Raw genomic sequence first — 22,907 nt, forward strand, 5'->3', positions numbered from 1 at the left:
TAATAAACATTTAATTACCATGAAAATGGTTTAATGTAGAGTCCTCATTGTATATCCCTCACTATTTCATTAAATCAAAGATTACATTCAATTCATTGTCATTATAGGAAACCACTGAGACTGATGTTAATTTAAATAAATAATCATTTATTTATCAACATATACACATCATAGCAACAATGAAAGTGACATGAGCACACCAATGACCCCCTCTCTTGCTGGGGCTAACAGCAGAATTAGATCAGTTTGGCAACTTAATAATCCCTTAGTAAGAAACCAATACAGCTAACAGAGTCTTTAGTCTTTAGTCTTTTGGCTTCGCTGGGTTGAGGTACTGTTCAAACTCACTGCGGTCCAGCTCGTCCAGCATGTCCAGTCTCACCTGCTCCAGGTAGAACTCTAGAGAGAGCCCTCCACTGCACAGTGAGCAGCTGCAGCTTCTCCGCTGGTCAGCCTGCTCCTGAGGCCCCTGTCCTGGCCACTGGTGCGCCACTGCTGGCTGGGCCGGGTAATAGTCCTCGGGATACGGCACTGTGCTCATGTAGGCCGGTGGATTCGGGGTTGTGGTGCCATCTGGGACCAGACCTCCATAGGAATATGGTGTGCTGCTAGTGTTTGAGTAGGCGACAGGGTAGGTGTTGGGGTATGAAGCCATGTAGTGTGTGTTAGAGTAAGAAGCTGTGTGTGTGAAGCCATGTTGTGCTGGGGGGTTCTGGAGCAAGTAGCTGAGGTTGTATGGCGTGCTGTAAGACCTGACCACAGGACTGTCACTGGGCAAGAGCTTGTCACAAGGGGCTGGCCTGGCGGTCTTGCGGAGCTGCTTGCGGCGACGGGGCCGATATTTGTAATTGGGGTGATCAATGGTGTGCTGCACCCTCAGCCTCTCTGCCTCCTGCATGTAGGGCCTTTTCTCAGCAAGGGACATAGCTTTCCAGGTCTTACCTAAAAGAAAACATCAGAGTGTTAAAATCAAGTACAAAATACAACAATTTAGACATATCTATTATCACATTTCTGTGCAGTACACTGCTTAGATGCCCATTTCAAATCCATGCAAACATTTTCTACTCAAAAGCTTATGCATGTCATGTTCACATAATTTACTTGACATATGTTATTCAATGTGAGTGCATTGAATGCAATTGCAATTCTCAACTCACCAAGGATTTTGCTAAGGTCCGTATTCTCAAGCTCAGGATTGAGCTGCGCCAGACGTCTCCGCTCCTCTTTGGTCCAGATGATGAAGGCATTCAGCGGTCTGCGGACACGAGCTTCCCCAGCCGAAGGTTTGGCCTCCGGGCTCGAGCAGCTGGATTCGGATTCCACCGACACGGGGCTGATCGGCTGAGAGACAGGAGAGCTGGACAGCGTCTCAGCTTTCGGTTGCGAAGGAGCCTGGTAGTAGCATTCACTCTCAAAGACGGTGGCGGGACCCATGTCGAAGTTTTGCAGCATCCGCTCAAAATACATGCTCACGTGGTTTTGATAGCTGGCTGTGGTGGAGAGGGCACCATTCTTAAAGTAGGCCCGCTGGATCGAGCGAGCCAATGGGAGCTCGGGAGGAGTGGATCTTGAGGTGTGAGTTTGAGACTCCCCTGTATTCATCCACCTCACATCCATCAGACAGTCTCACTTTTCCCTCATCTGAGATGGATATGCAAAAACCTGTCTATATCACCTCTGGCTTTTGGTAACAGGAGGAGTTTAAGTGCAAGATGTGTAAGTTGTTGCGCAACTATCATCTCCCTCCACATACACATGATTTGGGGATGACTGCCAACAAACTTTCCCAATTTCAAATAAAGTCGGTGCCTGCATGGCCAGTCATTTAGCTCATATAGCTTTAGCGCTGCTCACACAAATATGACAAGAATAAGTCACAATGAAGAGCAGACACTGCAATTAATATTATGCGGAGTGAAAAGGTAGGTTATGGCAGGAGTGTATTTTGATGATTTGATTAATAAATAAACCTGGAATAAGGTCTTAAACCACCTCACAGTTGTTCATACACAGTGGCCATTCTCATGTCATCTACTACAACCTATCGCGCCAACAGGCAGCCTCCATATTAGAATACACACCAGGCCATGCATACCTTCAGGCATTTTACTAATGCACCTGTTATCAGCGTATAGTGGCAGACGCAAGACTACAGCTTTAGGCCATGACAAAATAATGTGATTCTATAATAGACTGTAGTCTGATGGAGCTCACCTTCACACCTTGATCAGGCAGACGGCTCTATTCAGATCTGGCCTCGCTTAATTCAATGAGTGATTAAGGTTAAGATACTCATCTTCAAAGAGCAATCAGGTCTGCGCGGCGCTCTAACGAAACTCAAGAATGTCAAAAGTCAAAACATAGACGTGTGTTGGTTAATCTATACAGTTAAGGCACTAATGTTCGTCTAGTTAGGCCGTCTATCCAAGTAATCGAATTTAATCCTGTCCACGTTTTATCATAGTGGTAGGCCATCTAGATTGATTACTTGATAAGTGCTGGCCTAATTAAATCTTCGATAAATAATTGTTATATTCTCAAACAAAATCTGATCAAGACTTTAAATAGTTTATTTTTGTTGAAATAATTCTTGCACTGATGTCAATGTAAACACGATAGCAAAGGGCACACAAACCGTATCAAAACATAGGAAAACAAGCAATGACTTCAAACTTTGAGGTCTAACATGATAGGCTAAAGACAATAGGCTACTCTATCACTCTATCATAAAAAAACATCTAGGCTACCAGGCCTATTCATCAGTCTGTGAATCTACTCGTCAAGGCTATTGTTAATCCAATCTAGTGTTGATATGAAACATTTTAGAGTTTCAATCATATTTGACATGAAAATGCCACAGAGAATATGGTAGGCCATAATAGCCTAAACGTTTTCTCCAATTTGGAAGCCTGTGTAGTGCCACAGAATAGAATTCACATTCCGAGAAACAGAAACAAGAACGCCAATACACATGCAGGATCTTGAAAGCTCTCTGGTGTTAATAAATGATTGATTCATTTTTCCGTGGCTTTCATGCTTTCTCTCTGAAACCTCTGCTCGTTCACGCGCCGTTAGAGTTAAAAAGGCAGAATCCACATCCCGGCGCGTGAAATCACGCACACGGGCCGCGAGCTGCTGTTTAGTTCTCTAATGGGGTTAATTAATTAACCCGTGCAGCTCAGCGTGAATACAATAATGTTAGTTTCGTTTGACAGTCGTGTCAAGCACCGATGTGGTGGGGTGCAGCACTAAGGGCCCATGGCAGGACTTTTGGGATTTTTTTGTTTTGTTTTAATGGCACCTCCTTTTCACTCGTTTTTTTTTTTTTTTTAAATACACATACATAATTCTATTATCATCCTCTTTCTATCACAGTTTATTATGTTAGCCTATAAGCCTATATATAGGCTATATACAGACCTTTGTGTGTGTGTGTGTGTTTGTTGTTTGCTTGTGTATGTATGCACTGTTGAATGGGTGATTGTTTTCTGGCAATTGTTCTTTGAGTGTGTGGATTACAATGTTCCATTGTATTGGACAGCACTCATATACAGGGACGAGTGGATCATCTGGATGTCACAAGAGTCAGACTTTGCAAGAGAACAGGTCGCAGCTCTGTGCTCTTCCCAAAGATGGACCATCTTTCCTGGGAGACTGTCTGGAATACTTGGGCTCACCTTGTTCCATTTGCATGTTGGAGTTATGGAAGACTGGAGAAGGTGGTGTTGGCAAAGACATAAAGAGGTCTTACATTTTGAGAATGCATTGAAAGTAGGTTTGTAAGTGCTGTATTGCTTTGTGTTCATATGTGAGCTTGGGATGACATTGCATAGAGGAGACACTGGCTCATTCTGTTGGTGTATTGCAGCTAATTTGTGGTTTCCTCCAATTCAGGAGGATGGGTACAATTGACAAGAGACACCAGCTATCTCTTTGCCACCCCCATTTATGATTACAGAGTATCCATATAGTGCTGTGTTGCAGGCCATTGTATGTGTACCATTCTGGATTGTATTGGCACAGCAGGTAAGTGGTCTGCATGGCAAATTCAGTCTGGGACATAGTATTATATTCAGGGTCTCTCTCTCTCTCTCTCTCTCTCTCACCTTCTCTACCACTGATAAAACACACCTTGGGCAAACACACACACTCACACCCAAACACACTGAGAGGATTACATGCCCCCTAGGGAAAGCATGCTTACAGAGCCCTCATTAGTGAGACACAATGAGGCACCGCCTCTTAAAATAGATAACACACAACCACAGACAAACACACACACACACACACACACACACACACACACACACACACACACACACACACACACAGACACACACACACACACACACACACACACACAAGTAGTCTAACAGAGGGATGATCTGATTATTCCAAACCTATGCACCACACCGGTCAAATGACTTTAGCAAACTTTAAAAAGTTCAAATTCAGGTGCTTAGAGTATTGTAAGCCATGAATGCATGTATGTGTGGTGTGATGTCATTATCCTGGATAGCGTGTATACATACATACAATGACATTCCTTTATATGGTAGTACAGGCAACATACTTAGTGGTTTTGAGGACAACAGATGCTCCTAGGAAAAGCAAAATGTTATGTTGTTGTAGGCCACCAAGCCTTGACCACCTCTGAGTTTTTGTGTCAGTGTGTGTGTGTATGTGTGTGTGTGTGTGTGTGAGAGAAACTATTAATAACTTTCTGATGGTAATCATGGGAGGAGAACTCAGTTCTTGGCTTTTGGCAGACAAAGAAGTGAACAGAGTCAAAGCACGACCCTGAGGAGCCAGACCCCACTAGAGTGGACAGTTCATCATTCTGTATGTGTGATGTCTCCGGAAAGCAGGGGAAGAAACGCTCTCACTCATTTACTTTGAAGTGGACCCACTTACAACTCCTGTTCCTTCTGATTGAGTATTCTTTGTAAATGAAGAATTGTATTCCAGTTGCAGTTCAGGTGATAAGACCCATACAATGGATTACCTCCCCTTGTATTTTGCCCCCCCACCCCCCACACACACTCACTCTCTCTGACTCACTCACTTAAGTCTTTAAAATGTGGACTATTCTATGTCATCAGATTCTGAGCTTTCAGCACAAACTGTTCTGTCTGATCAAATCCCTGGTAGACCTGATTACTGAAGATCTTCAACCTGTCTGTCACCCAAGCTCAGGCAGCTCAAACAGCCAGTTATTCAATTAACTTTATCATCTTGCTCTGCCCTTGTCTCCCAACCAGTCTAGCCTTGATTTCATTCAAAAAGCAATTCTTTCTCATTATTGACTCAGATGTCTTGTGTTGCTCCACACCCCCATCGCATGCACACAAATACTTGCACACATGCAGCTATGCTTGCGAGCAATGCGCAGACATGATCTGAGACAGACACACACGTGCCCGCGCGCACACAAACTGCACGCATACGCACACACACACAGGCCGCGTTTCATTCTGAGGGAGTTCTGCAGCTTTGAAGATAAGAGCAGGGGTTCGCTCATAAACACTGATTGTGTTTTTGTTCTTTCCTGTGGTTTGATTTATTTAAAGTATAATGCTGAAAGGTTTTGGCCGCTTTTCCTGCCTGGCCAGGGCATGTAAATATTTCAAACTAACTCCTACAACAGCCTCCCGTAAAAGAAATACTCAATCATAACGTCTGCATCAACCTTATGTCTCTCACAGCAGTGGTACCCTATCAGCCCTATTGAAAGCCACATAGCCTAAGTTGGCAGATGTATGAAGATCTCACACATTAGGCTACCTGATTCTGTTATTAGTCTTAGCACTGAATACAACTAAATTTAGGCTGTAGGCCTAATGATCGACCAATTTTGCAATCCCGCATATTAACCTGTTACTTAAACAACCAATATTTGGTAAGGAGTGATTTCCTACACTTCATGTAACCTAAACTAGTTAAAGCCATATTAAGTAGTGTTTTACCATCCATTTGATTTAAGTGAATTACCTCTAAAGTAAATTAAAGTAAATGCACTCAGGTTTGGTGCGACGATTATTAAACCTGTAGCCTATAGGGATTGGTTTAAAAACGCAGCTTTGTACATAGGACTACGCCTTTCAGTAAACATTCATTTGATGAGGTATGGGGCTTAGGGCTGACTTGTGAAGATAAAAAGTAAAACAAATAGTTTACTAGATAGCAAAACCTTTTCTGAAATTTGAACTCGCAAAATAAGAATTATTAGTCCTTCAATTTGGCGCATAACCTCGGGTGCGCCAAGCGCGCTCCAGAGGATCCCGTCCTGCCCGTCGATAAGATCAGCGCGTGGGTACAAGCCTTGGTGACATTTCCGCGCTGTGCCGCACGTAGGAGAAAGAGGGAGCTGGTGGTGGTTGGGTTTACACAATACGGCCAGCCGTGCGCACACACTAACATATGCTTCCTTTGATAAAGCCTCGTACCAGCTGAAATTCTATGGCCTCGTCCCTTAAGACAATATCTGCATGAACCAGAGAGCTATTTACGGACATCATCCGAAGTTTAAGTGAACTAACTAAACAAACAAAAAAAGATGGGGAACGAAAAACATAAGTAAGGGAGGAAGTCTTCATTTTATGCGTAATAAGATTTTTAGACTAGATTTTTGTTTACGTAACAACACTAAAACCACATTCCCTTAGCCTCCTAAACCCGGGTAAACCAAAAGCCCAATAATAATAGTAGGCATAATGATGATATAATATGGAATAATAATAATAATAATAATATTAGCCTAATAATTGTTCACCAATATTAGCAAAATACCGTTTAGCCTTTAGGTCAAGATTAGATAAGAAATAGGCCTAAATTGCCAAGGCTACAATTTGAATCGGGAAAACGCATAGAGGAAAACGTATGATGCTAAAGAATTTAAAGAATGTAATTCAGTGACGCAAATTAGGCTACGTCAGATCAGACATATTTTCTATTTAAAAAAAATCATCCTGTGGAATATACTACTATACAGAAGTTTTGTCTGCTTAATAGCCTACTGATAACAAGACCTGAAGTCTTTTTGAAAAACAGCATGCTTGTTGACAGAGTTCCGAGTGTGACTCGACTCGTAGTTTGAATGTGCGGCCCGGACACAGCTGCTTTGTGACTAATCACACACACTCACCGTTTACCGTGGCACACATACACACCAACAACAGGCATCTGTTTCCTGTTTTTCGGTCTTTAGTTCTTATTTTCCCAGTTTCCTCTCACCTGCTCATACTCACGCTCCTTCCATCTCCCAGTTACTAATGGCAAGTTATCGACCTGGTGCTTTGCTCACTTTCACTGCTAAGAGTTGCAAGTAGGAAATTAACTCTCATATGCATGGCTCAATCCACACCAGCTCAGGCTTGAACCAAGACACCAATCTGGCTATAGCCAGAACTGTGTAGGATGCCTATTTTCAGATCATTTACTTTTGCAGTTAGTAAACCAAATGTCTACCCTGAACCTCAGTCTCTAACATTTATGAAGGGTCTCAACCCAGGCCCAAAATGGTTGAATGCCAGGCTCTCTCCTGAGTGTCGGGCAAATGTCCAGATTTCAGCTCAGCTCACTAACAACTATGCTACTTCTAGTTCATAACTCATCATATCATAATCAATACAGAGATACCTTCATATTTGTTTTCTTATATTAAGCCCTCAAGACATTAATGTGATAACATGTTATGCATATTACATTTTTCTCACTGATGCTCCTATATTCACTCTGACAAACTTTAATTGTGGTGAAGGCCTTAAAAAATAAGCCAACAAATACTCTGAGACTGCATCTTTCTCTCACACACACATCCATTCACACAAAGACTGATGTGACTATATTCTGATATTTTTTTAGTCAATAACAATAACAACAACATGTATTTACATGATCATGAGGCACTACTGAGCATTGTAATATTGTAGCAACTTTTCATCTCTTGGTTTAAGGATTTTTTTCTCTGCCATGTTGACCAGCCACCCAGGTGACAGGCCAAAGAAAATCTGCCGCGGCCCTTTTCTCATGGCCAACATGTTATACAATTCATCTTTGGAAATGTCCGGAAGAACGTAACCGTATTTCTGCGCCAGGGCCACGCGAGCCTCCTGGACCTGCTCAGGGTCAGCCAGGTAACCACGGTTACTGGGGTCCATGTAGTACTTCAACTGGTCCTCTCCTGGTAGCATGCGTCTGGGGATGGGCTGGCCGGTCATGAAGAATGGCACAGGCTTTATGAGGACGGCTGTGTGGGACACAAAGATGCGTACAAGTTAGAGAACAATTAAATAAACTGCCGAAGAACACTCATTTTAACGGTGTTTTACTGACTGTATATACTTTGTAAGACGCAAGATACATACACAGGCTCCTAGGGTCATAGTAGCTTGTTGTGATGACGCCACCATTCCTCTCGATGGCAGATATAGCTCCTTCAGATGCAATCTGGACCTCAATATTTACTTTGGTACAGAACTGGTCAGCCCCCTGCAATACAAACACACACAAATAAACATATCAAAACTGGTTTAAAATGACAACTTCAACTCCATGCCAATCCTGACAAAAAGTTCTGTGGACAGAACTGGCAAACACAGGGAACACAGTAAGCTGCATGCTGCCATCCAGTGGAGAGCACTGGAAATGGCCTGGATTGCATTGACATTTGACAAGTCTAGCTAAATTTAATGGCTGCTAAAATGAAACATGCACAATATTCTGAACAGAAAACACCAACTACAATGAACACTGCCTTGTCATTTTCAACATTCATACACACACCTCCTCGACAAGATTGATGCCATAGTGTCTCTTCAGTGGCTGGATGGTAACTCCTCTGCAGTTGACCAACTGTGTCAGATCAATGGGCTGGGAGGTATCCACTCGACCCAGATCAATTAGATACTGCAGTCTGCGCAGCGTCAGTGGAGGGTACTGGGGACGCTGACTAGATTCATACAACATTTATAAACAAACAACAAGAACTCTCAGGTCGAGTCACAAATGTCACATTATGAATTACACTGTCAAGTAAATGTGTAAGTGCATGGCCAACCTGTGTCCTTCATTGTAAGAGTATTTTGGAATGGCCAAGTAAAAGGGAGTCTGTCCTCCCTCAAAGCCAAGACGTGGGCGATTCCCCCGCTGTCTCTCTCCCGTGTGACCTCGACCACTTTTGTCACCACCATGGGCACCTCTACCTCGCCTCCTCTCCTAGAAAGGAAGAAAGGAAAGTCTGGTCAGTGTCAGAATGAAGGTAACTTTGCATCACTGTTCAATGGATGCTACTTATGGCCTGACAAAACTGTTAGAAAATGTTACAAAAGAAAGTGAGTTCTTTGTGATGTTTGGTGTGGCTGTAGAAAAATTACTACAATAAATATTACTTTTTACTTAGAATATATTAATTGACACTTACATATATAAATGCATACACATGGTATAAGCCTTATCATTAACACTGCTGTTTATTGTAATGGGTTATTGGGTTCAGCCTAGTCATGTTAAAGGAATAAGGACGAAGATAGCAACTCCTCTTAAACCATGGAAGATCATGCAAGTGTTCAGTGCATAGTCAACTAAAGCGACCAAATTCTCAACAGGATGTTCAAACCCCCCATAAAATGCTCTTGCACTGGTGAGTAACACTACAGGTTTTCGGAAGCAAAAACATGGCCAAGCTAGTTAAAGGAAAATTCCGGTATTTAGCACTTTGAGTCCCTTTTCTGGGTTGTTTTGGATGAACTAGAGTGGTGGACACCGACATTTTGACGATTGGTCCTGTTTCGACTTTTCTGACTTGTTTTGAATCGCCTTTGACCTTCTCAGAGTGGCTGCAAACAGGCATATTGTAGGCTACTCAAACATGTCCTAAAACAACCCTTAACGTTCGTTTTCAAAACTGTGCAACTCACCAAGTGGTTAGTGGTGTTCTTTGATTATTAAAAGCAAATATACCGGCGCAATGTATGATTTCCAGCCGTCTTATTTGCTATTGTGGAACTATTCACAACTGCTCAATATTTGAACCTGAAGCATAGACGGTGGCGCATTAATATCAACGTGCAAGGAGTCTGCCAACAGAAATCAATGGGATTTTACAAAATGCCAAATAAAACACGACAGAAACTATTTCCCTACGCTACTTGTTTTGGAACATCAACGAACACCACTCGGTGAGTTGCAGTTTTGTAAACGAACGTTAAGGGTTGTTTTAGGACATGTTTGAGTAGCCTACAGTATGCCTGCTGGCAGCCACTCTGACTAGTCAAGGCGATTCAAAGCGAGTCAGAAAGGTTCGAGACAGGACCAATCGTCAAAATTTCGGTGTCCACCACTCTAGTTCATCCAAAACAAACCAGAAAAGGGACTCAAAGTGCTAAATACTGGAATTTTCCTTTAAGTTATAATCAGCCTGACTGAAGATGATGGCAGTATGTTAAGTTCGTAACGTTAGCTTTTAATCGGAGTTTAAAGTTACATTGTTGGTGCTGTAAATGTATGTTTAATTGCGTACGTATACACTGGTAAAATAATTACATGAACCACAGTAAACTAGCTAACGTTTAAATGACGTTAGCTGATGTGAATATGAATATCTAACCATATGAATGCTAACTTGTTGGCTAACGTTAGTTAGCTAGGCAACATTCGCCACAAATTGGAAAGACAATGACTTACTTCTTTTTTGGCACCGGGGTTTGGACGCAAATTTGCAAGTGTAATTCGAGGAAGATTCTTCAAAATATCCAAAGACTTTCCACCAGTCGTCTTGGACACAGACATTGTACCAAGGATGGCTCTCCATGCACTTCATTCAAGGACAACTGTCATGGCGGATAATCACGTGTGTGCCTCAACCGGAAGCATTGTTACAAAACAATCTGTTACAATGTACCAGAGCCCTTATTAGACATTCTCTGAATCTACTTTTACATCAAAGTCCTATAGTTTCTTACTGTGCCTCCTTCTATGACTATGGATCACAATAACTCTGGAGAAGATATGACATTGCTTAACGTTTTTTTTTTTTTTTTTAAGCAATGAAAAAGCCAGGTTATTCGGGATGATACGTTTAAGCTACAAGCTTCTCCATCATATGGACATCCATAACATCTTCATTATAGAGTTTATAATACATCTGAATTGTTCACATTATGAAAATATTCATTGGAGATGCCGGGGATTGAACCCGGGGCCTCATACATGCAAAGCATGCGCTCTACCACTGAGCTACATCCCCAACGGCGACAATGAAGGCTTGTAAACCCAATTTTATAATCTGTACAGGGTTGTATAACTGTAGTTCTATATATTTGGTATCTACTTGAATAAAAAATACCATCATTAAGGTATGAGAACATTAGATGAAAATTTTAAAAAACGACATGTAAACTTGCCAGACATTTCTGTACCCTATTTTTCTGTACCCTGCTACTAGTATGCCTGCCTACCCATGTAATGTTCGTGTAGCCTAGTGTTTAAAATGCATGCAGCATGTGACCTAGTGGGTTAGTCGCGCTAATCGGGCTACATCCAGCCTGGGAGCTTAATGCTTTGAGAAGTGTCACTTGCAGCAAGGACACCCCGAGCTATCAGTCACCCGCTGCAGGAGGCGGGATTTCCTGGACGGATCAGCACCACCGCTTCTAAAAGCACTTTAGGGAAACTATTCAGCAGGAGACGTTGTCTCACAAGACCAAAGAGTTCCTCGGCAGTGTTATCTTACGTTTAACATCTTTTATTAAATGAGTAATGCTGATATGGATGCCGGTTTCGTCCGATTTAAAAATTAAGTGGACACCAATCAAGACGAGAGCGCATTGTGCTGGCAGCGGAAGGGGTAGCTTAAGATAGTCAATTTGGTTGGCGGTTGTGTGTTTTAAAAGAGGTGGCATAGCCATTACCGTTTCTCTTGTTGAATGTCAACTGTCCGTCCGTTATATGTGTGGTAATAATATGTCGGCACCGCTGCCCGCTATCGTCCCAGCAGCCCGAAAGGCCAGTGCAGCGGTGAGTTATTGTTGCATGCGAGGACGTGCAGGTCACCTGTACTTTAGCCGTTGTTGTAGTCAACATGCTATGTAGGCTATTCATCACACAGCACCAAACTCACGGGACACTTTAAACCAAAGCATGCAAATTATATCTAAAGAGTCTGCTCTCTCCCTTTGTTTACGTTGTAAAAGGCAATCATTTTTATATAGGCTACGATCGTTGCGCTCATGCATCTAGACTGGACATGTGAGTGGAAAATAGTGTAGCTCTAATGAATCTTTGTTGATGTCGGCAGGTGATTTTTCTTCATGGCCTAGGTGACACCGGGTACGTATTAGAATATGAACTGGTCTATGTTATATTCACCTAATTTAACAAAACTCTTACGAATGTCTCAATTCTGTCTAGAGTAGCCTACTGAGGTGTTGTTAATGTGTTTGCATAATAATGACGGAACTTTCCTCTACAGGCATGGCTGGGCAGAAGCCTTTGCAGGTATCAGGACCCCACATGTGAAATATATATGTCCACACGCGTGAGTACTCGCTCAGTTCTTGAAGCCAGCATTTTGCCTAGCTGTATCTCATCCCTGAGATGCCTGTGTAATTCACGATATGTTTGTTGGCTTGCTTATTCACAGGCCCATCATGCCTGTGAGCCTCAACATGAATATGCGCATGCCTTCATGGTAAGAGACATCAGCATTATTATTCACAGTGGAAAAGGTAGCTTATGAGGCCCAATGTGTTACCCACTGGCCACTCAGTCACAGTTTGGTGTTGATAGACCTTCACTATTTCAAAAACTGCCACGGCTCAGGAGGAACTGGAAGGTTGCAATTAGATTTAGGCTTTTTGCATCTTCCATCTATCTTGACTTGAAAAGGTGTTTTTGCCACAGTTGAATAAGAATTGTGGATTCCTTTGTAGTCTATGTTTAGCACTGCCCAGTTGTAGCCTACTTCCTTCATTCAAGCTTTATATGTGAAAGAGGTTGGAACTCTCTGACAACGTTGGAACTCTCTCTCCCTCAATTATGACAAACTTAATGCATACTATTGTAGACATTGAACAGGACCTTTGGGTTTATGTTAATATGTTTTGTTGTCTTGCAGGTTTGATATTGTAAGCTTGAGCCCAGATGCAGCTGAAGATGAGTCTGGTATCAAACGAGCCGCAGAGAACAGTGAGTTTATATTCACAAGTCACTTTAAATAAAGACTAATCTGAATATGCTGTAGATAGTCTGTTTGTTTGTCTTTCTATTTTCGTTCTAGCTATTGCTCTATCTTTCTGTCTGTCTTGTTTGTTTTTTTTAATCATTTTATTTATCTAGTGGTCTATCTGTCTGTCTGTCAGTCAGTTGTATTATCTTTCTGTCTGTTTTCTCATTCTATCCTCTGATCTATCATTCAGTCTATCGTTCTATAGTCAATCTATTGAGGAAGTATTGTGTAATTAATTGTGAATTACACCCCTCAGTCAAAGCATTAATAGATCAAGAAGTGAAGAATGGCATCCCGTCCACCAGGATCGTGCTTGGAGGATTCTCTCAGGTACACAATCTGAGTGGCTTTTGCTTCATTGTTTGTTTGGCAATTGCATTTAGGGGGAATGTAATGTAACTTGTGATATTTTTGCAAGCTGTAAACGATTATTATGAAAGTTCATCCTGTAAACCACTGCACAAACCTTGTAAAACACTTCTGTAAACCACTTTTGCCCTGTTGGCGAAGGTCTACACAGATCTGAATGCTGTGCTTATGACCGTGTCAGGATTATGAAGTTGATTAAAAACTGCTGGCTCATGAAACAGAGGGCTCATCTGGGGCCATGCTTTCCCTCAGTCCTGCTGCACAAACCAGTAGAGAAGCATTAATGATGGGTGCAGGTCTACCTGTGAGCCATCAAGCTGCAAATTGTAAACTGTTAAAGTTACCAGTCTTACCCATTAAATCTCTCTGTCCTAAGATAACTGAAACACAACCATACTTAAGTGTCAATAGATGATTTATCTAAAGTTGTAGTAAGAAGTGTTGGGTCAAAATTAGGTAAAACTCTTTCCTTTATACCGTATTAAATTTCGTCTGCATCTGTCCTCCAAAAAATGGCCATATTGCAGATTTTCTTTTTTTTCACAGGGTATTTTGTCTATAACATCTTAAATGGCAACATGGAAAGAAGCATACTGATATTTGAGCTCAAGAGTATGTATCTGTGTGTTTGTGTGTGCAGGGAGGGGCACTGTCTCTCTACACTGCTCTTACCACAAATCAGAAGCTTGGTGGTGTTTTGGCCCTTAGCTGCTGGATGCCTCTTAGACACTCTTTTTCACAGGTATAAGCTTGTTTGTGTTCTCCATCACTCTTCCTTTCTCTCTTTCTTTTACAGGCACTTTGGTGCTTATTCTCCCTTGCACACAGTGACTTCTTTCTCTCTTTCACTGTGTGTGTGTGTGTGTGTGTGTGTTTGGCTTCAGGCTGCTGCTGATACCTGCAATAAGGATGTGCCTGTACTTCAATGCCATGGGGAAGCAGACCCTCTGGTGCCACTGGTGTTTGGCCGCCTCACAGTCGAGAAACTCAAGACCCTCCTCAACCCTGCTAACATCACTTTCAAGACCTACCCCGGGATGCCCCACTCCTCCTGCCCCCAGGTCAGTCTATCAGCACCCAGCTTCCAACTACAGACCCCCACAGAACACACAAGTAGTAGTAGTACAACAATATGACTTCTCTTGCCTCAAGTGCTTCCTTCTCTCCCCCTCCTGCTTCTCACTTATACTATAGAAAAAGAAGCTGATATATTATGTAAACTTTGTAATATAGAAAATCTTAACTTAGATTGATCTTTCATGATTCATCTTTGAACAGAAATCTAATGCATTGTAATGCAATCTTGCTATAAAAAATGGCGAACTGATGGATTTTGGACATACAATGTCACGTTCGAGCGTGGTTCTTATGTTTTTGCATTGTTTTTATACTAGGGCTGCACAATTTGGGGACAATATCTAAATATCAAATAGCTAATATCTGCTGATAATCGGCACACCGATTTATTGGTCGGGCAGTTCAATATTACAAATGTCTCTTTTATTTGTGCCACCCCTGATTGGTGAGCAGAGGTGGGCACAAATACATCAAAAAACTATTTTGTTACAAACTACGAATACTGGCTGATGAAATGTAACAAAATAAAATACAAAGTAATTAATAAAAAAATACAAAAATACCCACACAGTACCCAAACTTTTTAAAAGAAACTACAAGGCATATTATTGAACATGTATCAAGACAAGAAATACTATTTTCTGATTGGCTATTCATTCTGTACATTAGGACTCCTAGTAGATCAGGGTCCGTATTCACAAAGCATTTTATCTTACCACTAGGAGTACTCCTAAATCGCACTAAAATATTTTAGCTCGGAGTTTTCTCTTAAAAGTTATTCACAAAGCCTCTTGGACCTACTCTTAGTAAGGAAAACTTACAATTCCTAAGATAAGATAAGAGCTTCGTTGCTATGGTTGACATCATTATTCTGCACAAGCTTGATTGAAGCACTGATCAAAACTGGTCACAATGTGGCAAGAAAAGGGAAAATTGGGTTTACATGTTATGCTGTCCTTTCGAAAGGGTAATGAAATTGGCATTTTTTTGGACAAATCGCTACTTAGGTTAACTTTAGAGTTGAATATATGGAATTGCCCAAGAAATATGACTGGGCACCCTCCTTATTCTTATTGCGTAACCCCTAAGCAACAAGAAACAGCAAAGAAAAAACGATATTCTGGCCTTTGGCTCCCAGACTATGATAAGCATAGCCTATTGTCATGGTTATAGGTAGTATATTTAACTGAGTGATGAAATTTTGACTTAGTTGAGAAAAACATATAAATACAATCCCTCAAAATATTTTGTTACAAACTACATTTTACTTTTTCCAATCCTGCAAAATACACATGACAAAATATGCTAAAGTAATTAAATAGGTATTTCAAATACATCTACAGTAATTGGCTCTTTGCACGTACGGCTCGCTTGTTTGTGGTGGAGCCAGGTGTGTTGCACCTAGTAAATCAGCACATTACGATAAAGAAGGATTTAGCCTATGCGAGTTCAAATTGTTATTATTGGGCAAACAAGATATTCAGTGTCGGACTGGAGATGTTTAGGAGCAGAATATAACAGAAGATGCCGTTACAACACAGTTAACACTCCACCGGTAACAAAGAGGCCACATTGAGAGCCTTTCATGCAAAGAGCCCACTAAAATACTGTCCATGTCTGTTGGTGAGCATGCCCAGTGCATAAGAAGCGCACCGACTGACTGAAGCTCACCAATCAGAATTTCTGTGCCCCTTGCGCACTACGCACACCCACCAAACAGAAGTGGCACAGTCAAGGAAGATTATATGAATATAAAAGTCATAAATGTGACAAAATTAACTGTGGACGATTATTTGTAGCTTTTGCAATTAAGTAATTGCATTGGTTCATATTGCGATGATTGTATAGCCCTATTTCATACCCACAACCACAAAATAATCGGTGTGCCCAATTGTCTTTTGGTCCTGTTCTTGCATCCTTTCTCTGCTTCCTGTATTTCTTTGGTTTTGCTTTGTTCTACTGAGCCCTTTTCAGCTTGTGATTGTGCGTGCGTTTCTTTTGGTGTAGGAAATGGATGATATCAAAGGATTCATAGAAACACACTTGCCTCCAATTGACTAAGCTGGCAGCGTGTGAACAGTTGACAAGTGACGAACGGCTGCCCAACCTCATTGATAGCTGGTGACCCAATCCAAATCAGACTGATTGAGCCTCAAACAGAACTGAACCCAAACAGGACTCTCATCGCGCTGCTGACTCCAGAACCCACCTGACCGAGGGGACTGACCAATGTGCTGCTATAGGAATTATTCTGTCAGCTGGATGAGTTGGGTGACCATCCAGGTTCAGAGGTCATGAAGAGGATACGTAGACAAACCACTGTTGCCATGACAGTCTTTATGACAAGTGATGTATTGCAAAGACTGAGGATGTAGCTGATTTTATGCTAATTTACTGTAAATAAAAGCCATCTGCTTTACCTCTCTGTGTCTTCCAGATTTTCTATTGCATACTATACTGCTCAAAAAAATTAAGGGAACACTTCAATCATACACTGGATCGGTACTCTGACACTGTTTGGCTCTGAGCACAAGTAAAACTTTTGAGGCGAGTGTTTTATTTTGCAAGAACTGTCAGACATTCTGTGAATGTAGTTTGAGAATGGAGAAAAAGCAGTATATTTGCTTCTATTCCTTACACTCTACACTATAGGTTAATAACAGTACTCAGAATTGCTGTGACAAAATGGTAAAGGTTTTAAGTGTTAGCTCTAAGGCTGTGAGCAGAGAGGGCTGACGCAGAGCAGTTAGTAATTAAGGATCTTTGCTATGAGTGTGAAAGCAACAAAGACAAAGGATACATGTAAGAAATCAGCTGTAAAATCTTACCAACTTACCAAACCAAGATTTATAATATTCACCCCATACACAGTGTGCACATTCACAGTCAGTGTGTGATAGAAGCATTTGTGCTTTTATTTAACTCCCATCCTTTAGTTGCCTAACAGATAAAAACACAACATAAATATTGATATATTTAAAAAAAAAAAAAAAAAAAAAAGAATCCATAAATAGACAAAAGTCATTGATTTGTACAGTATTGCAATGAAGGACTGAAACAGGGAAAAAATAATCTCAGTGTTAGTACATAAAGAAATGTATAGGTTTGATATTTTAATGTTGTCGAGTAAGTAATTTCTTCATTGGGAGTTCCAAACGCACCACAGTTCAAGGCACAGGTGTGGGACTTTTCTCTTAAGCTGCTTTCAGACATGTCCTCCGCATTATATGTGGATCTTTGTCAAACGGATGTCCGACCCTTCAGGTGATTCAAATATGATGCTTACATGCGGACATTATGCTGTCATGTGTGAACGACACTGACGCACATGAACAGGATCTCTGCGTGGTTGAACACACGCATGAACAGAATCTCCGCATGTTCTTGGCTTCGTTCAGACATGAGCTCATTTACATAATGTCCGTCGGAAATACTAGGAGGGAGTAGTGTAACAGCTGGCAAAGTTGAGTTCCAAATGTCCGGTTATGTTGTTCAGATATACGGCCCAACCACTTCGCAGAACATGCAGACTTCCACCTATGTCTGAAAGCAGCTTTAGTGGCACCGGGTAAGGGAGGGCAGTGACACAGCCAGTGTAAACAAACATTCAGAACACCAGTTTCACTTGATGTACTCCAGGTGGCATCACTCCACGAAGCAACAGCTAGAACACCTCTGGCTGTTCTGTCATCACATCCCTTCCTTAGGATTGCACTTAATAATATGATAATATGTCATTAGGATTGATAATGTCAAGCTAAAAATGATCAGATTCAAGTTGTTCATTACTTTACAATGTAGTTATTCAGCTGTTTCTACTTCATTTTGTCATTGTCATTATCTCTGATTAATTACTCTGATGACCTAGATATGTGCCTACTGTCAACATGCTCTACCAGACAAAAAACATATTGGTAAATTTGTTGGTACTCATTTCTTAAGACAATCTGACTGAAACACCACAATATTTGTCATTTAGTATGTACCTGAAGTTCTATATACAGTCACGTCCAAAATAAAAATGTTGCTTGTTGTGGCTTCCTCCGGATGCCTCTGATAACAGTTGGTGCTCTGAGCATCCAGGGATGGCGCCTGAGAAATTGGGAGGGGAGAAGGAAAATAGGTGTGTGTGTGTGTGTGTTGTGAGGGTTTCTTGAGGCTGTGCATTGGTGAGTGATTTTGATTGCCCTCACTTGTGTGATGGACTCAAGGTGGTGTAAGCCAGCTGAAGCAGCTCAAAGTGTGTAACGTGTATCTCAGTGCAACTAGTGCCAGGCTGTGCGATTGGTGTGTATCTGTTTACAGTGGACTTCTGTGTGTGTTTGTCTCCTGACCGTATGCATGTGTGGCTTACATGTGGTTACGTGGTCACTAAAGCGCAGGTGCATGCGTGTGCGTGCCTGTGTTATTTAGGAGGTCTCAGGAGGCTTCTCTGGCTGCTGCAGTTGTTGCTGCTGCTGCTCCAGGCTCAGCAGCAGGTCTGAGTAGATGCTGGAGTTCATGTAACGTGGGTAGGAGTCTCGCTGCATCAGCGTGTAAATCTGCTGCTGGGCGTCATCAAACGTGTGGGACGTGGGCTCCGTCATGTTCCGGTTGATCACGTCGCGCACGCGGGAGTCCAGACTCACCTGTGGACACACAAACATATCGCCAGGGTTGTAAACACCTGTATACGCCAAACCCGCATGCTCTCAAGTGAGAGTGGCTAACTGTCTCAGAAACTCTTATGTGCACAAAACCCCTTTTTTTTGTGTGCACAAGTGCATGCAAGTCAACTGAATCTGGACACTGAGACATCTGCACACAGAATCCTCTTGCTCTGAGCTTGTGAGTGCATATTCGAGTGTGTGCATGCATGGGAGCCGCCGTACCTCTCGCGGGGACAGGATGGAGACAAAGTCCTCATAGATCTGGCGCACCTTCTCTTCCACCACACCGCGGTTGGTCTCCTTCTTCAGCTCCTCGCAGGCCAGCCAGAAGAGGAGGTTCTCCTCGCTGAACTCCGTCCGCAGGAACTGCCTAAAGCAGCCACGGCCGGCCGGACTCTTCATCAGGCGCTCAAACGACTGCCCCCACGAGCTGGCATCCTCCAGCGTTGGCTTGGGGCTACAGGCAGAGAGGGAGGAAGTAGTCAATGGAGTGATCCACAATTACACCACCGCAAAGTTCTTTTGGATGAAGCTGTCGCAAACTGGCAGTTTTCCATACTGACTCTACTAAGTCCATTCATAGCTATAAATCTATTCTATGAATGTCATGGGCAAGGATTACGCCTGTGTTAATTCTGTGACAGTGTATTAATCACCTCTCCTCACAGTTGCTGGTCACTTCAGTTTGCTCACAGACAAGCCTTTGGATTCGCTCATCCTGAGCAGAGCGCACAGTCAAGCTGAAACAATTGAGAGAAAAAAGAGTGATGAAAATAGAAACAGGAAGTGATAGAGTGAACAAGCTTTGGGTCTGTGTCTAGTGACTGGCAAAGTAATCTTTTTTTTCTCTCTGTATCTTTTTTCTCTCTGTAAATCTAAAGCAGCTCTTAAAAAGAAAAAAAAACTTGCTTTCAGGTTTTGTTTGTGTGTGTGTGTGTGTGAGAGAGAGAGAGAGAGAATGTGTGTTAATGTGTCTCTCTGTGTGTGTGTACAATATGTGTGCATGTGTACTTAAGCTCCCTCGGGAAACCTGTCGTAAACACTGTAATTTTTCAGTCCCCTTTCTCTAATGATGCAAACCGAACACCTGCATCCTAGGCCTCGCGAGTGCTTAATTACTTACAGAGTACAAACACACTATAGTGTCAAGAGCAGTATCACTGTGGTGTGGCTTTCTCAGGCTACTTGTGCCTTTTTGCTGCTGTTGCAACACGATTGTGAATGCTGTATGGCAGTGCATCTCTGTTTGTGTGGTTGGACTGTACCAAGAGCAGAGTGTGTGTGTGTGTGTGTGTGTGTGTGTGTGTGTGTGTGTGTGTGTGAATTTGTGTGGTTGGACTGTACCAGGAGCAGCTACAGCAGCAGCACCAGCAGAAGCAGCAGGCGTTGGGAGGCGCATTCAGCCAGCTGTGTGTGTGAGTGTTTATGGCGCTGTGAGTGTGTGTGTTGTGCGTCTGCACAGTACTCGGTGCCTCCTGCATCTGCCGTTTGCCCATCTCCTCCCGCTCTGAACCCATGGGCTAAAGAGAAAGGAGAGAGAGACAGAGGGGGGACACATTCCTTAATTAACATAGTGGTACCAGTTAACAACATTAACAGCATGTGGCTTGGAATATGTATGAAGGCCTATGCCACCAGCACTGATCAACAACTGTTCAACACTAACAGCTCAGCAGTAGTTTCTCGAGGTATGTCTTGATCCAGGGAGAGGAAATCATTTTTGGTCCTTTGGGTCTAATTAAATTAGAGTAACACCTGATATCAGTCCTCATATTCTGAGCACCAGCACCCCTCCACTTCTACCACACACACACACACACACCATTATCCATTATACCACATATTTTCATTCCTCTATCCTCCATTGGTTGTGTGCATATTACATAAACATTCCTTTTTGTTATTGAAAGTTTCAGAATAAGGCTATGTAAAATTGACATCCCTGTAAATAGCCAGGCACATTTCCAATCTATTTAAAACAAACGATATTGTATTAATTAATGAAAAAGGGAAGGCATGGCATTCAGATAGCAAAAGGCCCTCATCATCTTGTAAGAATCCCCCGCACGACATCATGCTGTACTACATGCCGCTCCTCTCGTATCGACAGTGGGTTACATATCCAGCTACAGCATCAAAATTATTCACCCTGCCTATACTGAGCGCCGTCATGAACGGCGTCACAGCCTATCTTCCAAATCAGTTTTAGCACGCAATAATAGTAACAGGCCTAATAATAGTAGCCTAGTAGTAATAATAATAATAGTAATAATAATAACAACAACAACAATAATAATATCAATAATAATATGATCTGTACAATCAGTTTCTGGGTTAAATCAGGTATCTCCACAATCGCTGCGTAAACAATCACAACAAAAGCCAGCAATTACATACGTTACCACAGGCGATCACTGAACCGAATGGAAGAACAGCTGGCTAGCGCATCAACGCCTGTAACCACTGGAATCTCAAACATTCTGTTGCACGCTATGGTTTTACGCACCCCTCGCCAATTAGGATTCCCACTCGACTTACTCTTTCGTTAAAAAAAAAAACAGGCAATGTAACATTTCTTATAAATCCATTATTTTTTATACCCACCGTATCACCATGGAAGCCCAAAGCAGTTGGTCTAGCTCTTGCTCACATCCATGTATGCACGAGGAGGTTATTTGCACCGGGCAGCAGCTGAATTGCTGAGCGCATGCGTATGAACGTCTTTCCTCCACAATAATAATAAACTGCACACTGGTTAGGTTATAAGATTATATTGTTGGTTGTTGTTAAAACAAGAGTTTAAGAGTAGCGGTCTGGCATCCAGTCCTAACGATAATGTTGGCTGTTGGACAGACGACTCACAATTTCTCCAAAGAAGAACATGTCTCTAAAATATGACAATACGGCTTGTAAGCTATAGCCTACAAATGGATTAGATGAACCTATGTATAAAAACAATCAAAATGAATGTTTAAAGAGTTGTCCACAACAAATTATTAATTCATAGAAAGAGCTTATTTGAATTATTTTTGATTAATTTAGGCATAGGCCTACTGTATTTTGGATGTGTATTTCGGATCTTTAGTAGCCTAAGCTAACATACAAGAAAGCTTATCAATTTTATTCAGATATTATTGTGTTAGGTTTTTTCTGTAGGCTATTTACAAAGAGAATGGTCTGAGACCAAATGCAACATCAACATTGTGGTAATTGTGCATGTTGTGTTGATTAGCGCAAGAGGGCGGCATTTCTCTTCTCAATAATTCGTGATTCGTGAAATGAAAAAACACTGCACGTAGTCTCATCTGTTGCTAAGGATGTAGGCTAGACGTTTATAAACCACATAAAACATATAGCCTACACGTTATAGATTACAATATATATAAAAAGACCACATCCTTGTTGACCTAACAAATTCTCAAATTGTCTGCATGTGTGTAAATATTTCTAATTTTGAGGATAAAAAAATCATAATCAGAAAAATAAATACAGTATTTTTTTCTTTAGTAGGCTACAATTATACAGTAAGCTACATAGGCCTAATCCCGAATACAGTGCATTAATAAGCGGGATAATGTATTGTC

At 41.8% G+C, this 22,907-nt stretch overlaps 4 protein-coding genes and 1 non-coding gene across 7 annotated transcripts; 1 reads left to right on the forward strand and 4 right to left on the reverse strand.

The window, feature by feature from the left end:
• Positions 1-304: 304 nt before the first annotated feature.
• Positions 305-1,470, reverse strand: sox32 (SRY-box transcription factor 32). Its single transcript, XM_042068839.1, has 2 exons — positions 1,161-1,470; positions 305-942 (listed from the first exon to the last, which is right to left on the reverse strand). Exons 1-2 carry the CDS (start codon positions 1,468-1,470, stop codon positions 305-307), a joined length of 948 nt encoding a protein of 315 aa, XP_041924773.1.
• A 6,366-nt stretch (positions 1,471-7,836) lies between these two features.
• Positions 7,837-10,872, reverse strand: mrpl15 (mitochondrial ribosomal protein L15). Its single transcript, XM_042068371.1, has 5 exons — positions 10,687-10,872; positions 9,062-9,219; positions 8,788-8,953; positions 8,370-8,493; positions 7,837-8,251 (listed from the first exon to the last, which is right to left on the reverse strand). Exons 1-5 carry the CDS (start codon positions 10,789-10,791, stop codon positions 7,911-7,913), a joined length of 894 nt encoding a protein of 297 aa, XP_041924305.1. The 5' UTR covers positions 10,792-10,872; the 3' UTR covers positions 7,837-7,910.
• lypla1 (lysophospholipase 1) lies at positions 10,164-17,093 on the forward strand. 2 transcript variants are annotated; one of them, XM_042068373.1, is made up of 9 exons: positions 10,164-10,181; positions 12,299-12,330; positions 12,473-12,538; positions 12,644-12,691; positions 13,118-13,188; positions 13,485-13,558; positions 14,238-14,339; positions 14,482-14,658; positions 16,682-17,093. In XM_042068373.1, exons 4-9 carry the CDS (start codon positions 12,651-12,653, stop codon positions 16,733-16,735), a joined length of 519 nt encoding a protein of 172 aa, XP_041924307.1. In that variant the 5' UTR covers positions 10,164-10,181; positions 12,299-12,330; positions 12,473-12,538; positions 12,644-12,650; the 3' UTR covers positions 16,736-17,093. The 2 variants fall into 2 exon arrangements, with proteins under 2 accessions (XP_041924307.1, XP_041924306.1); XM_042068372.1 differs by lacking the exon at positions 10,164-10,181 and adding an exon at positions 11,553-12,018.
• Positions 11,177-11,248, reverse strand: trnaa-ugc. The gene has a single exon. It is a non-coding gene; the product is annotated as a tRNA-Ala (tRNA).
• A 592-nt stretch (positions 17,094-17,685) lies between the features above and the next one.
• Positions 17,686-22,008, reverse strand: LOC121688319 (regulator of G-protein signaling 20). Of its 2 annotated transcripts, none has more exons than XM_042067814.1 (5): positions 21,928-22,008; positions 20,668-20,843; positions 19,980-20,063; positions 19,546-19,780; positions 17,686-19,302 (listed from the first exon to the last, which is right to left on the reverse strand). In XM_042067814.1, the coding sequence occupies exons 2-5, from the start codon at positions 20,838-20,840 to the stop codon at positions 19,084-19,086; spliced, it is 711 nt and encodes a 236-aa protein (XP_041923748.1). In that variant the 5' UTR covers positions 20,841-20,843; positions 21,928-22,008; the 3' UTR covers positions 17,686-19,083. The 2 variants fall into 2 exon arrangements, with proteins under 2 accessions (XP_041923748.1, XP_041923749.1); XM_042067815.1 differs by lacking the exon at positions 21,928-22,008 and adding an exon at positions 20,990-21,122.
• Positions 22,009-22,907: the final 899 nt, after the last annotated feature.

The sequence above is a fragment of the Alosa sapidissima genome, chromosome 17 (assembly GCF_018492685.1).
Source record: "Alosa sapidissima isolate fAloSap1 chromosome 17, fAloSap1.pri, whole genome shotgun sequence".
Classification (NCBI taxonomy): Eukaryota; Metazoa; Chordata; class Actinopteri; order Clupeiformes; family Clupeidae; genus Alosa; species Alosa sapidissima.

Bases quoted from the DNA above. Each gene is read 5' to 3' on its own strand.
- sox32 (XM_042068839.1), bottom strand. From the start codon at position 1,470: ATGTATTTTGAGCGGATGCTGCAAAACTTCGACATGGGTCCCGCCACC. The intron at 943-1,160 runs GTGAGTTGAGAA...GTTTTCTTTTAG, and splicing joins GGACCTTAGCAAAATCCTTG to GTAAGACCTGGAAAGCTATG.
- LOC121688319 (XM_042067814.1), bottom strand. From the start codon at position 20,840: ATGGGTTCAGAGCGGGAGGAGATGGGCAAACGGCAGATGCAGGAGGCA. The intron at 20,064-20,667 runs GTACAGTCCAAC...CAATTGTTTCAG, and splicing joins TGCTGCTGTAGCTGCTCCTG to CTTGACTGTGCGCTCTGCTC. The intron at 19,781-19,979 runs GTGATTAATACA...CTCTGCCTGTAG, and splicing joins ACCAGCAACTGTGAGGAGAG to CCCCAAGCCAACGCTGGAGG.
- mrpl15 (XM_042068371.1), bottom strand. From the start codon at position 10,791: ATGTCTGTGTCCAAGACGACTGGTGGAAAGTCTTTGGATATTTTGAAG. The intron at 9,220-10,686 runs GTAAGTCATTGT...CTTCCTTTCTAG, and splicing joins ACCCCGGTGCCAAAAAAGAA to GAGAGGAGGCGAGGTAGAGG. The intron at 8,252-8,369 runs GTATGTATCTTG...TGTCCCACACAG, and splicing joins CTATGACCCTAGGAGCCTGT to CCGTCCTCATAAAGCCTGTG.
- lypla1 (XM_042068372.1), top strand. From the start codon at position 11,950: ATGTGTGGTAATAATATGTCGGCACCGCTGCCCGCTATCGTCCCAGCA. The intron at 13,189-13,484 runs GTGAGTTTATAT...TACACCCCTCAG, and splicing joins CAAACGAGCCGCAGAGAACA to TCAAAGCATTAATAGATCAA. The intron at 14,659-16,681 runs GTCAGTCTATCA...CTTTTGGTGTAG, and splicing joins CCCACTCCTCCTGCCCCCAG to GAAATGGATGATATCAAAGG.